At 45.7% G+C, this 13,036-nt stretch overlaps 2 protein-coding genes across 8 annotated transcripts in view; one reads left to right on the top strand and one right to left on the bottom strand.

The window, feature by feature from the left end:
* The window catches only part of LOC113974898, a 423,368-nt gene that overhangs the window by 335,513 nt on the left and 74,819 nt on the right, over positions 1-13,036 (top strand). The window lies entirely within an intron of this gene.
* ANTXR2 (ANTXR cell adhesion molecule 2) overlaps positions 1-13,036 on the bottom strand; it is an 82,253-nt gene that overhangs the window by 46,223 nt on the left and 22,994 nt on the right. For all 7 annotated transcript variants that reach the window (XM_027698452.1, XM_027698451.1, XM_027698456.1 and 4 more), the window contains exons 8-10: positions 11,410-11,470; positions 10,343-10,438; positions 7,530-7,599 (exon numbers count right to left, since the gene is read on the bottom strand). In XM_027698452.1, coding sequence (XP_027554253.1) covers positions 7,530-7,599; positions 10,343-10,438; positions 11,410-11,470 — 227 coding nt within the window. The remainder of the gene's footprint in view (positions 1-7,529; positions 7,600-10,342; positions 10,439-11,409; positions 11,471-13,036) is intronic.

The following is a 13,036-nucleotide window of genomic DNA, read 5'->3' as shown; positions in this document are numbered from 1 at the left end:
GCACTCCAGTGCCTCCTCTGAGAGCAATAATGGTGCCGGATCGGCTCTCATGCTACTCAGATATTTATTTTGTATTTGCTTGAAGAATCAGGCCAATGTTTTTGAAAGCACATTTAACTATACCATATGCCTACTTAAATCATCCCTATCAAACAAGTTGTGGGTTGCTGCTCTGGTTCATTCTGCTCTGTTTTCCCTCCCTTCCCAATGTGTTTATGTATATTTATCCAATTTGCTCTGTTCCTCGTGCCAAATGGCAGGTCTGAGATCCTAGCTATGCAGGGGCAGCTGTGCTATTGTCGGTGCCTGACAAAAGAGGTCAAGGGCTGGGCCCACAGCTCTAGCTCTAATGACAGCTCATGTTGGACACGATGGTACAGGCACAGAGTAATTGGGGTTCATGTGACTTCAGAAGTAGGAATAAATCTTAACTTGTCCTTTAGTAATAAAGAACTCAAGTCTCACTTTTAAGAAGTAATTTTTTTCTGCAAATTAGCCTCTTGCAAAATATCCTGCTGTCCTCATTTAATTTATTGACATAATTCCTCCCTCTGTCTGGAAAAAGAACCAACTTTAAACAACCCCACCACAACAAGCCAAAACCTGAAAAACCAAATGACAGCCTAGTTGGAAGGAAGGGTTTCTCCTGTATGGAACTGATCCTAGCTGTTCTCACTTCTGAGATTGATGAGAGCCACCAGCTGTGCCAGCCTAGAAAGTTGCTGCCCACAGAAAGGAGTACACTACCCCAGGAGGATATTTCCCTCACTCGAAGGTTGTTCCAAGCCCAGCAGCTCCAGGCAGTGACACAGCAGGGAGGGATCGTTCCCAATGTCCTTTGTTCAGCAAGAGATTAATCTGCAGGGCTTGGGAATTCCACACTCTGCCCCTTGGGTGGCCTGAGATTACTCCTTCCCCTGCCGCCTTGCAGAGCAGAAGCCAAGAGTGTGAAGTTGGTTACAGGGGTGTTTCTCAGACTGCCCATCGGTTTGAGGCAGATGAGGAGGGCAGGCACATGTCCTCAGCCCTGCTTGGGGAGCGTGCAGCTGCCACGAGGCCGCTGGCTCCGGCTGCGTCACCACCGCGCTGTTAATTATTTAAGAGAGAGCGCTGGGGAAACATCACATCTGTCACCCACACGCAGGCACAACCTCCACTCAGGGCAGGACCAGATGTGTTTATTCGAAACATGTACTAACTAGCTACTTAATGGCTTAGAATTATTAGCCTGAAGTTAATTAGGCAAACATATTCAGCATCAGTCACCTTACAAAGCATGGCTTCTCCTTCCTGAGTGCCTTTATCAACCACGGGGAAAAGTAAAGATCCCAGAAAGGTGCAGCGGTAAGAAATAAATGTACGGGATGTGTTCCTGGTGTCCTCACGAACACTACAGTGCCCAGCTAATGCCCTAGCTGGGTGCCTCTCCATGCTGCTGGAACAGTGGGGAGAAAGCAGGGCCTTGTTTATGGGCCTGTAGGTGTTGGGGAAGTAAAGGGACGTAGCAGTAGAAAAATCCATTTCTTGATATAATTAAGTGAAACTTGTAAGTGCTGGCTTCCTGGCTCCTGCATGCACTGGGTATGTCCCTGATGATGCAAGCACTTGACTGTCATCCTGCCAGCACAATGAATTTGGGACTGCTGCTGTCCAATGGAACAGGCTCTGGTTCCCCAAGAGATGAGATTCAAAAGAACTTTTTAGTACCTGGCTCCCAGGTCTATGTCACAAGCAGCAGTGGATGCAGTAAAGGCAGAATAGGATATATTTTTGGGCGGGGGGACAGTCAGGATCATTGGTTAGGAGCCTGCCATGACAACCATTCTGTAGAGCACCTTTCAGCTGCTCTCCAAGGGGACCAGTTGTCTAGAAATCCAATGAGGTACTGTGCAGGATGGAGCCACAGTCCATTCATCTTCACTGGGTCTGTTTGCTGCCGTGTGTCCATGATCTACCTCTAAAATCTGGTGCTGGGATTAGTAAAAATCACACTTAAAATCTGGAAAGCAAGATTCAAAGTACCCCTGCTTCCACTGTTATGGAAATAGCTTTCTCTCAGAAATCCAGAAATTCTAGAGCACCTAGTGCTGACTGTGAGGCATGTGTTTGCCCTTTGTACTGAAGGATTTTCCCAGGGAGGTGGGAACTGAGGGCAGCAGTGCCACTGACACGGATTTCTGGGCTTTAAACTAGCTTTGGTTTTTGCCTACGCAGCTGCTGTGAAGGATGTCCAAGGCCCCTAAAGCAGTGAGCAGGAACTTGGTGCACCCTGTGAGCTGCCGTGAACACATTATAAACAGACTCCCCCAGTACCATTTAAACTGAGATTTTACATGAGTTTGTCAGCAACCCATCAGAAGCAAAGCACTGGGTTCATAAGCCCCAGGCTCCCCCAGCAGTCAGGACCTTCGCTTCCATCTAGTCCCTCCTGAGATGCCCTCAGAGCTGTGTGTGACTCAGAGCTTGTGACTGACTCCCATTGCCTCAGCCCTGCCAGCACAACAGCAGAGCAGCTAAACTTGTACTTCAGAGATTAAGATCATAATACCAAAACTTGGGCCAGATGATGAGGGAACTCTTGCCTGCAGTCAGGCTATCAGAGACTATGAAAACAGTATAAAAAGGGAAATAAATGGGCCTTAGTTTTGCACTAACTCAAACAAAAATAGACAGAGGGCATGTAATGCAAACAAACATGAACAGCCGGAGAGTGTTAGTGACCATTACAGGGTTGATGTCCTGCTGGGGAGAAAACAAATGCTTTTCTAACAGACAAAAAGAACCTGCACAAAATATTTTCATATGTAGAGAAGCTAAGGAACTTGTAAAAAGGAAACCACAAGGCTGCAATAGGTGGCTACACTGGTTCCTGACATAGGTTCTTTAAAGGCTGGAGGTGTTAAGATGATGGGGATGGGTTCTGCTGTCTTCTCTCATCTCTTTATTCCCAGGGGCTAAGGGACAATATCTCACTTGTCAAGACAGGATCAAAAAGAAATCGGTGACAAGCCAGAATAAAACCCCAAATTAAAATCTAAAGCCCTGAGTGGTGTGAGTGCAGACATCACCCAGTGCTGTGGGTGCTGGAGTTCCCCCTGAGCTGCCACCCCATTCCCAAAGAAGTGCACAGGCAACAGAGCAGCTGTTGGCAATGGGAGGAACAAAGACTTGAGTGACACGGGCTCCTCCTGTGAGGACTCTGGTTAATGGCCATATAATAGCATGTCTCAAGGTAGCATTTGCAGCTCAGGAACACAAAGCTGCACGCTTAGTCCTAGAGATCATTTCCCACTATGTTTTCTTTCTAGAACAAAAGCTCTTGCTTGTTCTTACAGCCGTGAGAGTCTAAGCTATTGATTCTCCAATTACTTGTGGACTCTGGTAAGCCTCGCTCTGTAAGGTTAGACTTTCCCTCAGTAATTCCTTCTTGGAATGTCTGGCAAGGAAGCACGTTGAAAGGTACCACTAAACTTGTGAACTTGTGCTGTTGGTGAGAGCTCTTACTGCTGGCAATACACAGAAAAAAAAAATCAGTGTGGTGATTGGTAACAGATTATCTCCTGTAGCGCTATGTGCTTTGTGTCAAGTCAGCTGCCCCAGACTTCATCAGCTCCTTGGAAACTGCAGGCAACCAAGAATTTGGCAATACAAGAGTAGTCATTTTCCTTCCTACCACCCAGAAAATAATTCCTATTAAATCTTTGCTCTTTAAGTGCTACCAGCTGTTTGTGTTGGACAGGATGTAGGAAGGGATAGATGGAAACAGAAGCCAAGAGGATTTGAATAGAGGGTGAATAAGGTCATTAGCAGCAGTGTTCACTGTACCACCTTAGAATGCAAGCTGATCATAAAGTCAGGGTACCTGTGAGAGAGGTTTCACTGAGGTTTAGGCTGGGATTTGTCCTTTTTGGCTTTCTTATTCCTTAAGCTTCCAACCCCATGAGAAGGACACTGCCCACTTCTGTCCTAGCAAGCCCTGAGTTTAAGTGCAGGATGCACAAAGATGGAAGCTGGCCAGCAGCACTGCAGCTGCATGAAAAAATAGACTACTGTAGTTCTCTGAACTATTTTAAGAACAATGACAATTCCTTAGCCTGTTGGTTCAGTTTGAATAATCCACTGCCTAACCTAGATCCATCCTTTCTTGCCTGGCTTAGAGGACAGTCTGCACAAGATTGGATTGGATGTTTGCAGTGGGCATCAGCAAATCCAAAATGTTACCGTAATATTCTAGTGAGAAATGAGAGTTTAAACAGATTGAGGCAGTTGAGTAGTAGTCACATAACTATTCACTACAAGCATTTCAGTAAAATAGTTTTGTGGTGTGCTACTTTAGCCAGTAATTACTGCCATCCACTCATCTAATCAAAGTGAATTTTGAAGCATTTAGGTAGTAAGAGAAATGGAGGTCTTGCTGCTTGGCTTGTCCATGGAAGGCAGTGGGCATTTCACCACTGGCTTACCAGAGCAGAAGCCAGCTGTGTTGGTGAAGCCAAGCCTGCAGACAGATCGTTCTGAATGCGAACTCGCAGGGCTTACAGCAAAATGGAGAGAACAAAAGTTAAGAGCATGTAGACTTGTAAAATGTCCCAGTTGCTCCTGTACTAGCGTTCAAAGAAACAAGGACCCCGTTTGCCTACCAAGGCACAATGACTACAGAAACACATACAGTAACACAGAAGTCAAAGCCATCTCTGGTTTGGTTTGATTCCCTTGAGCTGTGGCAGGACAGCAAATCCAAGTCTGAGCTACAAAGGGGAACTGATTTTCTCAAATATTCTGCAAGACCTGAAAAATACATGACTTGTAAATGGGCAGCGCAGTAAAATCTGAGTCCTTTTCGCTAACCAGCTCGATTGTGTTGTTGCACCTGCCATCACAGTGTGTAAGAGATGGCTCAAAGCAACTCAACCTGCAGTAGCCTCCTCACTTTCCCAAAGGTGTACGTGGTACTTTCCCTTTCTGCTTTATTTCAATACCTTGTGACGTGTTTTATAATTCAAGGGTTGCTTGTGTGGAAATCATAAATAATTGTCAGCTGTTAGCTAACTGGGAGGTTTGTAAATGAGCTGGGTTTGTAAGCACACTATGGCATTCAGAAGTGGCAGGACAAGAAGGAATTTTAAATGGCACAAGCAGCACAGCCATGTTGTCACCCAACCTAGGGATACCACATTCATCTGCTACAGAGTACTGTGGAAAAGCAGATTTTGAAAAGAATGCTTGGTTAAATCTACAGCTGGCCCTTGGGAGGCTCCTGACTCAATCCAGCCAGCAGCTGGGAATGAAGCAGAAGTACACCATGGCCAAAGTCCAGGAGAGCAGGGGCACAAGGACCCAGTATTCTGGGTACTTAAGCATTTTATCTATTCCACATGGCTTTGTACTGCTCTGCATGTGAAAACTGCTAAGTCATCAGGCAAAAAGAAGTGTCTCCCATCAGAAAAAAATACCATGACCCCTGTTAAATGAGTCTGGATGGTTTCCCCAGAAACCAAGCTGCAGGTTTAAAAGCCACAAAGCTACCTTGGGCTGCTTGTGCTCTCTTAATTGCACCGAGAAGAACACTAGAAAAGAGCAGAGCGGTTGTTGCTACATTAGTGACTAATATTAGCTCCACTACATGAGGAATTACTGGGAGATATCCAGCACTAGTCTGAGCTGTGCCAATGGGAAGTCAAGAGTTCAAGTATGTACATATCTTTCATAGCTGTCAGTCTTCCGCACAGCAAACTGCTCAGCTCTGGGCCAAAGCTTCAACTCCTTCAATAACAGGTTAGGAAACAATATTTCACGTGGTAACTTGAGAAAATAGACTTTCCTGTGAACCTGTACCACTCCAAGTGTATTGTGCTGAGGTGCTCCATCCACGTTGCAGTTCCAGGGTGGCAGCTGTCTGGTTCAGTAACGCTTCACAGCATAAGGAAAAATGCAGCACATGCAACTAACTTCCAATGCTTTAATTTATGCCAACATTCCATGCATTTCACATGCATTTGGCAGGACTGGCTGTTTACATACTCTGGGAGTAACAGTGTGTGGAAAAGCATTTACAGCATCAGATTTGGGGGAGCTTAATACTGGGACCTGATTTGCAGCTGTTCATCTGTTGTTCCATGTTTCACTGAAATACCTGGCATGGGGAGGAGGAGTTCTAACCCAACTGATTTATACCATTCTGATGACAAAATTAGTTCTCTTACAACTGCAATGGTTCTGACTAGTTTTAGCCAAGCCAGCAGCTGTACAGCTGTTGTGCTGCACAGCTGGCACACCCTCATAGCCCAGCTCAGCTGGGCACTGCTGCTGCACTGTGGGAGGTACAGGCTGGGCTCTGACATCCTGCTGCACACAGGACAGGATGAGCGTGTCCCACAGCTATGGGAAAGGCCACGTGCACATCAGGAAACACACCAGCATTAAATGCCTTGTCAGTCCCTCTCTCTGCTCTCTGTGTAGCTCTGCTCCGTGCTGGTTCTCCTGCCGGCCATGACCCAGCTCTGGGGGCCCTGCACTGAGCCACCCCACTGGGGTCAAGCACTGAACTGCATTCCTCTACAGCTTTCCAACTTCCCTCCCCCAGCCTGCCATTTAATGCACAAACCAGATGTGTGTTTGGAGCTTTGCTATCCATCTTACAGCACAACTGAGGCGGTGGATTGTTGCTGAAGTCAGCAATGTACCTACAGAGAAGTCATCTGTACAATCTGCTTTGTTCTTCAACTGCTAGAATTGCCACGCAAAAATGCCAGTGCAGAACTGCTGTGCTTTCTACTGGATTAGGATTAATCTCATCCCAAATAACTCTGCGAGAGCAACTTCTTGCCAAACAGGGAGAAAGCCAACAGCCGAAGCCTTGGCCCTCCCACAGGGCAGTTTTCCTACTTCGGGTTAGCTCAGGGTCTCAGGAATCTGCGCAATGAAGTCAAAGTGATCAGAAGGGCCTGGGGCACATCTGAGTTGGAGAGGAGGAGGGAAGGATTAGTTCTCCAAGGGCCAGAAGTAAAGTGCAGCCCTGGCCAGTGACACTGAGAATAAGGCCAGCGCTGCAGTTTAGCCCCAGTGCTGAGGCTGTTAACTCAGAGCCTCGTTGGATCAGGACGTGTGGAGCAAGGGTACCCATCCTGACACATAATTTTAATAATAGCTTGTAAGTGTCAGTGGTAATGTCATCTTTAACAGCGAGCCTGAAGAGGATCCAGAAGAGAGCATAATATGCCCTGTTAAAACAGCTCATCTGCATAAAACGTATGACAAGCCAGACCTTTTCAGTGTTTCATAAACTGGCTGAATATTCATTTTTAAGGCACTGTCCAAATTGGTTTGGTCACAGATAACTATTTAAAGTCCATTTCAAAGCTGGCATATACACCAGAGAAATAACATAAGAATGGGGAAAAACACAACAATAACAACCCCCTGTAAAAGCAAAAAAGAAGATTGCCTCTAGCCAAACCCCTGACAATGAGCATCAGTGATAACGGCGCCAACTCCGGCAGAACATGGCATGACATTTGGTCAGTACTTACTGGCCACTTTTGTACAGGATCGGTGCAGGGCAGAGCAAAAAATCAGACTCCACTGTTTTAGGTTTTTCATCTGAAAAAAACAAATCACATGAGCTTACTATGCTGTGCTGCTTAGATGAGGAGCTGCTGTGTGAACACGCTGTGAGGTCCCTCCCTTCCTAATCTCCTTACTGGTCAGGTCGTGTCTGGAACTGGCAGCAAGGCAGCCCAAGATAAGGAACATACAGCTCCAGACTGGCCTGAAATGCCAGGTGAGCCCATGTTACAGGGTGTATTTTATTTAACTCAAGTCAGCTCATGCTCTTCCAGAGAGATCATTTCCTAGAACCAACACCATTTTTGTGGAGAATGAGAACGTTATTAGGGATTTCCTGGTAGCTGGAAGATGAAGGTTTGTTTCTAATTGGCTCCATCTGCGTGTACTGCATTCCAGGACTGTTCTATTAATTGTGATTGGAGTGTCTGGTTTTTTGGTGTTTCTTATGCTTTTGAGTCTGTCACATGCGAATCTCTTACACTTCTAAAGCACCTACTTGTAGAGCACATGAAGCACTTGTTTGTAGAGCCCCTGTGTCCAGCACAGTACTTTTATTCTGCACATGTGAGGAGAAGAGAAGGGAGCTCTTTTACCTCATGTGTTTGGCAAACTGGGGAAAATTCTCCTCCTGGGTGCAGAGCCATGCTCCCAAACTTCCCCACAGCAGGACTGGTAATTTCTGTACAGGGATTATGTCCTGATTGCAGAGTGAGAGCAGATAAATGATCTGCCAGATCTATGTGGAGATGATTGTCCTGCATTTTGGGAACAGGCAGACAGACAAGTAGTTCAGGGGCAGCTGAAGGAGGAGCTGTTGGCATAAATGAGTTTTTCTTATGTGCTATAATCTGCACTGACTGCTTGGCCTAGATTTGGGGCTAGTTGTGAGGTGGGGAAGAGGGATTAGCACATTGCCATATGTTTTTGTCTTAATGGTATGTTTCATAGATTATTTTTCTATCCCACAGCTCCATTTGGCAGGTTTCCTTTCTAGCATTTGGTAATGGTTCTTTATAAATGCAGAACAAGAAACATGCCAAATGCATCTTCTAAAAGCAGAGGCACTGACACAGTGCTGGTGTGCTCAGAGGCTGGTCCCGAAGCGAGCCCAGGCGCTCAGGGAGGGGAACTCCAACGTGAGCACATCCTCACCTGATACCCTCTGCTGTGCCCTCAGATACTGAGGGCTCTGCTGAGGGACTGCCAGTCTTCTGGAGAGGAGAATGCAGTGACACGAGAATGATGGCCTTCTCTTGGGACCATCTCCTTCCTCCTGCTACTGCTCCAAATGCCCTGCCTACCTTCCTGTCCACCCTGGCTCCACTGGCCCCTTTTAGGCTTCCTCTGAGACAGAAGCACTTGGAGCCAGCACAGAGCTGTAGAGAATAAGCTTGTGTATGGGGGAAGGACCACATGAAATTCCTTTGTTTCCTTCCTGCACAAACATTTGCTGTTGTCCATTGCTAAAGAAGTGAACTGGGGGGAGATGTAGAAGGCCCTGGCAAGACCCCATAGAGCAGATTGTGTTTTTATAATCAATACATCACTGTGCCATTCCCCTCCCCTCGTGTGCTTCAGCACACCCCTTCCTGAAGCCAAGAAAAAACAAGCAGCCCAGAGCTGTAGTTGGCAATTCGCACATCAGATGCCAGTGAGTGTTTGTGGGCAATGGGAAACAGAGGTGACAATTGTAATGGAAACTGAAGGGAAATTTATACAAGCAGAACTGACTTGCACAGGCTGCCTGTACCCAGAACTACTGGGCTATCCTGTTATTCTGCCAAATTATTGTAGATATTTAACAGGCAGGAGGGATTGGCAGCCCATTCCAGTATATATGATATCCAGGGTAAAGACAAAAATGCACTGGAAACACAAGTTCAATTGGGTAGGAATTTAAGACAGGCTAATAGAGAAATCAGACTGTAGGCAAGGAAAAAATCAGTTGGACTTTTTCTACAAGTTCAGTTTTGGTTGCTTTCCAATCTGGCTGGCTTCTAAGGGATGCTGTTTAGAGCTAGAAGTTGGATGTACTTATCCTAGCCATCCATTTGAGTTTCTGGATATAAAAACCAAAGTCAGATAAAAGCTTACAGGAAAGCGCCTGTAAAAGGTACCACGGTCACTGTTTGAAACAGAATTGCTTTGGGATGTGGCTGCAGTGAGTCCCACTACTGGAGGAGAGTGCTGCTGGGCACACTGAGCTGATGAACCATGGTGAAACACAGGGACAAAACACACCACTGTTCTGACCTGGCCTTCTTCTGTGCTGTTGCAGGAAGAGGGCTGACTCTGTGTCACGCACCCCTGAAACCCACAGCACAGCGGCTCCACACCTGGCACACCAACCAGAACGGGCAGAGACCTTCCAAGACAACAAGATAAGTGCCTTTGGGAATTGCAGTGAGATGTTGTGGTCTGGGTGGTCTTGCAGGAAGGGCCCTCGGTCAGTACACTGTGGCCATGGGTTTGTTCATCAGCAAACATCTGTCTCTCTGATCATCAGGAGCCAACAGTTCTCACCACGTAATGCCTACAGCCAGCTGGGCTGCCAACACCACTCACGGCGCACAGCTAATGGCACCTGGTACCAAAATCAAACCACTGAGCTAAGCATGAAATAACTTCCCTCTTATTACTAATCCTCAGTGCTTTCCTGTTCTCCTCTTCTTCGATATATTACTCTTGGAATTTTAATCGACTGAGGCCATGAGAAGCAAAATCAATCCCTGCATAAGAACTACAAAGGCAGATGATCTCTAACATCAATACTTACGGATTGTAGTCCCATTCACTTGATAGGTACAAGTCACGCTGTCAGTTCTCCCACCAAGGGTTAAGCCGTTTCCTCTAAGAACAACTTGAAACTCCTCTGGAGAGAAAAGCAAACACCCAAAATCACCCAACTTCAGCGCATCGCAGTAAGTTACACCAGGACAGTTTCAATTTAGTCTACAATAGAAGAAGCACAACATAGCAACACTTCCAGCTTACTGAGATCTCCTTTTTACTGGAACCCTTGTACTGGCTTCTCCTTAGGTCACACTAGGGAAAATCAATATTTGTTCCCAAATCTTTATCACTGAGTCAGCCCTATGAAACTGCAAGTGAATTCTGCATAACAACAGAATCCAGGGCTCAGTTGCACAGTAACAAACAGTTTCTCAGTGAATGAGAAATCTGGGACTCAGAACAAGAACACTCCCCAAACCTGGATAAGGCTCACTTGAAGTGCCTGATGAAGAAAATGTTCTCCTTAGTGTACTATTCCTCTGGAAATTGCCTAAGGGCCACACTATCTGTGAGCTGTGCAGAGGAGGAGCGAAAACAGTTAGTTTACCAGGGCCACTGACTTCACCCAGATGATCTACGTTTTCACAGAAATATCCAAGTAAGATTTTGCAACTACCTTATTTTGACTGGTCTCCAACTATGAGTGGATTGTGAAGCCCAGAAAGAAGACAACCCTTAAAATTTTCTGCAACTCTTATACTTCATAAATGTATTTTGCTGCCCAAAAATGCAGTCACATGCTTTACTGCTTACATTCCACAGATTTTGGGGCAGATATGGGGCAAGTGCAGAGCGGGAATCATAGGAGAGGGGCTGGTAAATGCTTTCCAACTTCCATGTGATTTACCCAAGCTGTGGAATCAGGCCATGGCAGACACCCCCTCTAAGAAGGAGTCAACAGAGAAGGATATATCTTTCTTGAACTCCTTAAGGATTTTTTTTTAAGTTAGAGATGTTTTATTCTAGAGACGTGCAGTTTTCCTTTGGGTAAAACAGGGAAATCACAGTATTATAATAATTGAATATTATTTTAAAATTATAAAGACTTACCTCCCACACAGACACTGGATGGCTCCAAATATAAGATCTCAGTGCATGACTGTTTCAAAACCTATTGCAAAGGAGGAAACTAGTCATAAATAGGTTTCAGAGTGCTATTTCAGTGAGCAATATTACTTTAAAACAATTGCTTGTCCCTAGAAGACAGATATACACAGCTACAGGTTTGATTTGCTAAGTCTGACTTTGTAAGACATTGCCTGGAGCATGTACAGCTCCTGCAGGCCTGCAGAGTCAAGTCTAAGAGTTCGTGAGGCTTGGATTAGTTTGTTAAGCCTGGGATAGCCTTCAAAACATAATGATGTCCAGATCCCTAACCTTATTTTCCATGAACCCCAATCCTAACGTTTAAGCCAAAAATTAGTCACAAGGAGCCTGATCCAAAACCTAATCCAGTCAAAAGCAGTGTTCCCACCATCTGTGGGGGAAGCCAAGTGCACGTTATCCTGAGTGCTGGCAGCCTGCCCTCCATAAAGCAGTGCAGAGACGCGCGGTGTTCCCGATTGCACTGCCTGCTGTCACCCAGGGATGGCTCACTTCAGCCTGCCCTGTCAGAAGGGTGTTCAGAAATACTCCACAGAATCAATTTGGGTCCCTCTAACCATGTGCACAGCAGAAAGTCCTGTTACTGTCCCCTCTCTACCTCTATTTGCTGGAGCTGTGCCTTCTGCTGAGCTGCCCTGACTGCCTGGGAATGTCCCCCTTGCCTTACTCTTAACTCTTTCTGCCTTCTTCTAGGTACAACTCTTTTTACTCTGTCTACAGTTTTTGCTAATGATTTCTATTGCTATACATCCAGGCCCAGCAGAAACAATGTAGTCGCTGCTCTGACAAAAAGCATGCCAAGCTCCAAGAAAGAGAATAGCCTCCCTCACTGAACACTTCCCACAGTTCCTCTCTCCCCACAGACTGTTGTGCACAAATTATATTTTTAGTGATTTAAAACCCATTTGTATTAAGTAGTATTTAAGGAAAATAGAGACCTTGCAGGCACACACATTTGGATGAGACACAGCAACAGAAATTTTAGGAAAGAATGTTGAACTGCAGTTCAGTGCAAGCCAAGCAGTTTGTATGAGCTGAGGATCTCGCCGTGCTTCCAAAAAAGGGCTTTGGCTTTTTGATTCCTATTGTAGTGTGGAGAGAAGTTTCCCGTGGTTTATTTGGGGGTTGGGCAATATTTTGTGCAAAATAAAATACAGCAAGAATACAGCATTTTATTCCTTCGCTGTAACAGCATGTTCTATTTTTTCCCCTGAAGAGTCAACTGAACAGCCCAAGTGAAGCTGAGACTAGAGACAAGCTTTATGTGAAGCACAGTTCCAGCAGTTGGCATTGAATACAGTAATTTTGATTTTTTAGAGCCGCATTATATAGACAGGGAGAACCTTCTGAACCCCTGTCCTGGCCCCATTTGCCCAGTGTCTGATGAAGGGTCCATGTTATGAATTGGGGGTCAGGGAGAGGGGAAGACAAGGATCTAACTTCCCTTGCAAAGCAGTAGTTCTCTAATGTGCTGCATCCCAGGGTGAATTTTCTAACACTTTGCTTCGAAATGCAATGCAAATCAGGAAAGAACCTATTTGGACATGCTTAACTCTCTTTGGATTTAAGCATA

The sequence above is a fragment of the Neopelma chrysocephalum genome, unplaced genomic scaffold, assembly GCF_003984885.1.
Source record: "Neopelma chrysocephalum unplaced genomic scaffold, ASM398488v2 Primary Assembly neopelma1_128, whole genome shotgun sequence".
Taxonomy (NCBI): Eukaryota; Metazoa; Chordata; class Aves; order Passeriformes; family Pipridae; genus Neopelma; species Neopelma chrysocephalum.
Note: the sequence above shows the minus strand (reverse complement) of the source record. Positions and strands in the feature narration are given on the sequence as shown.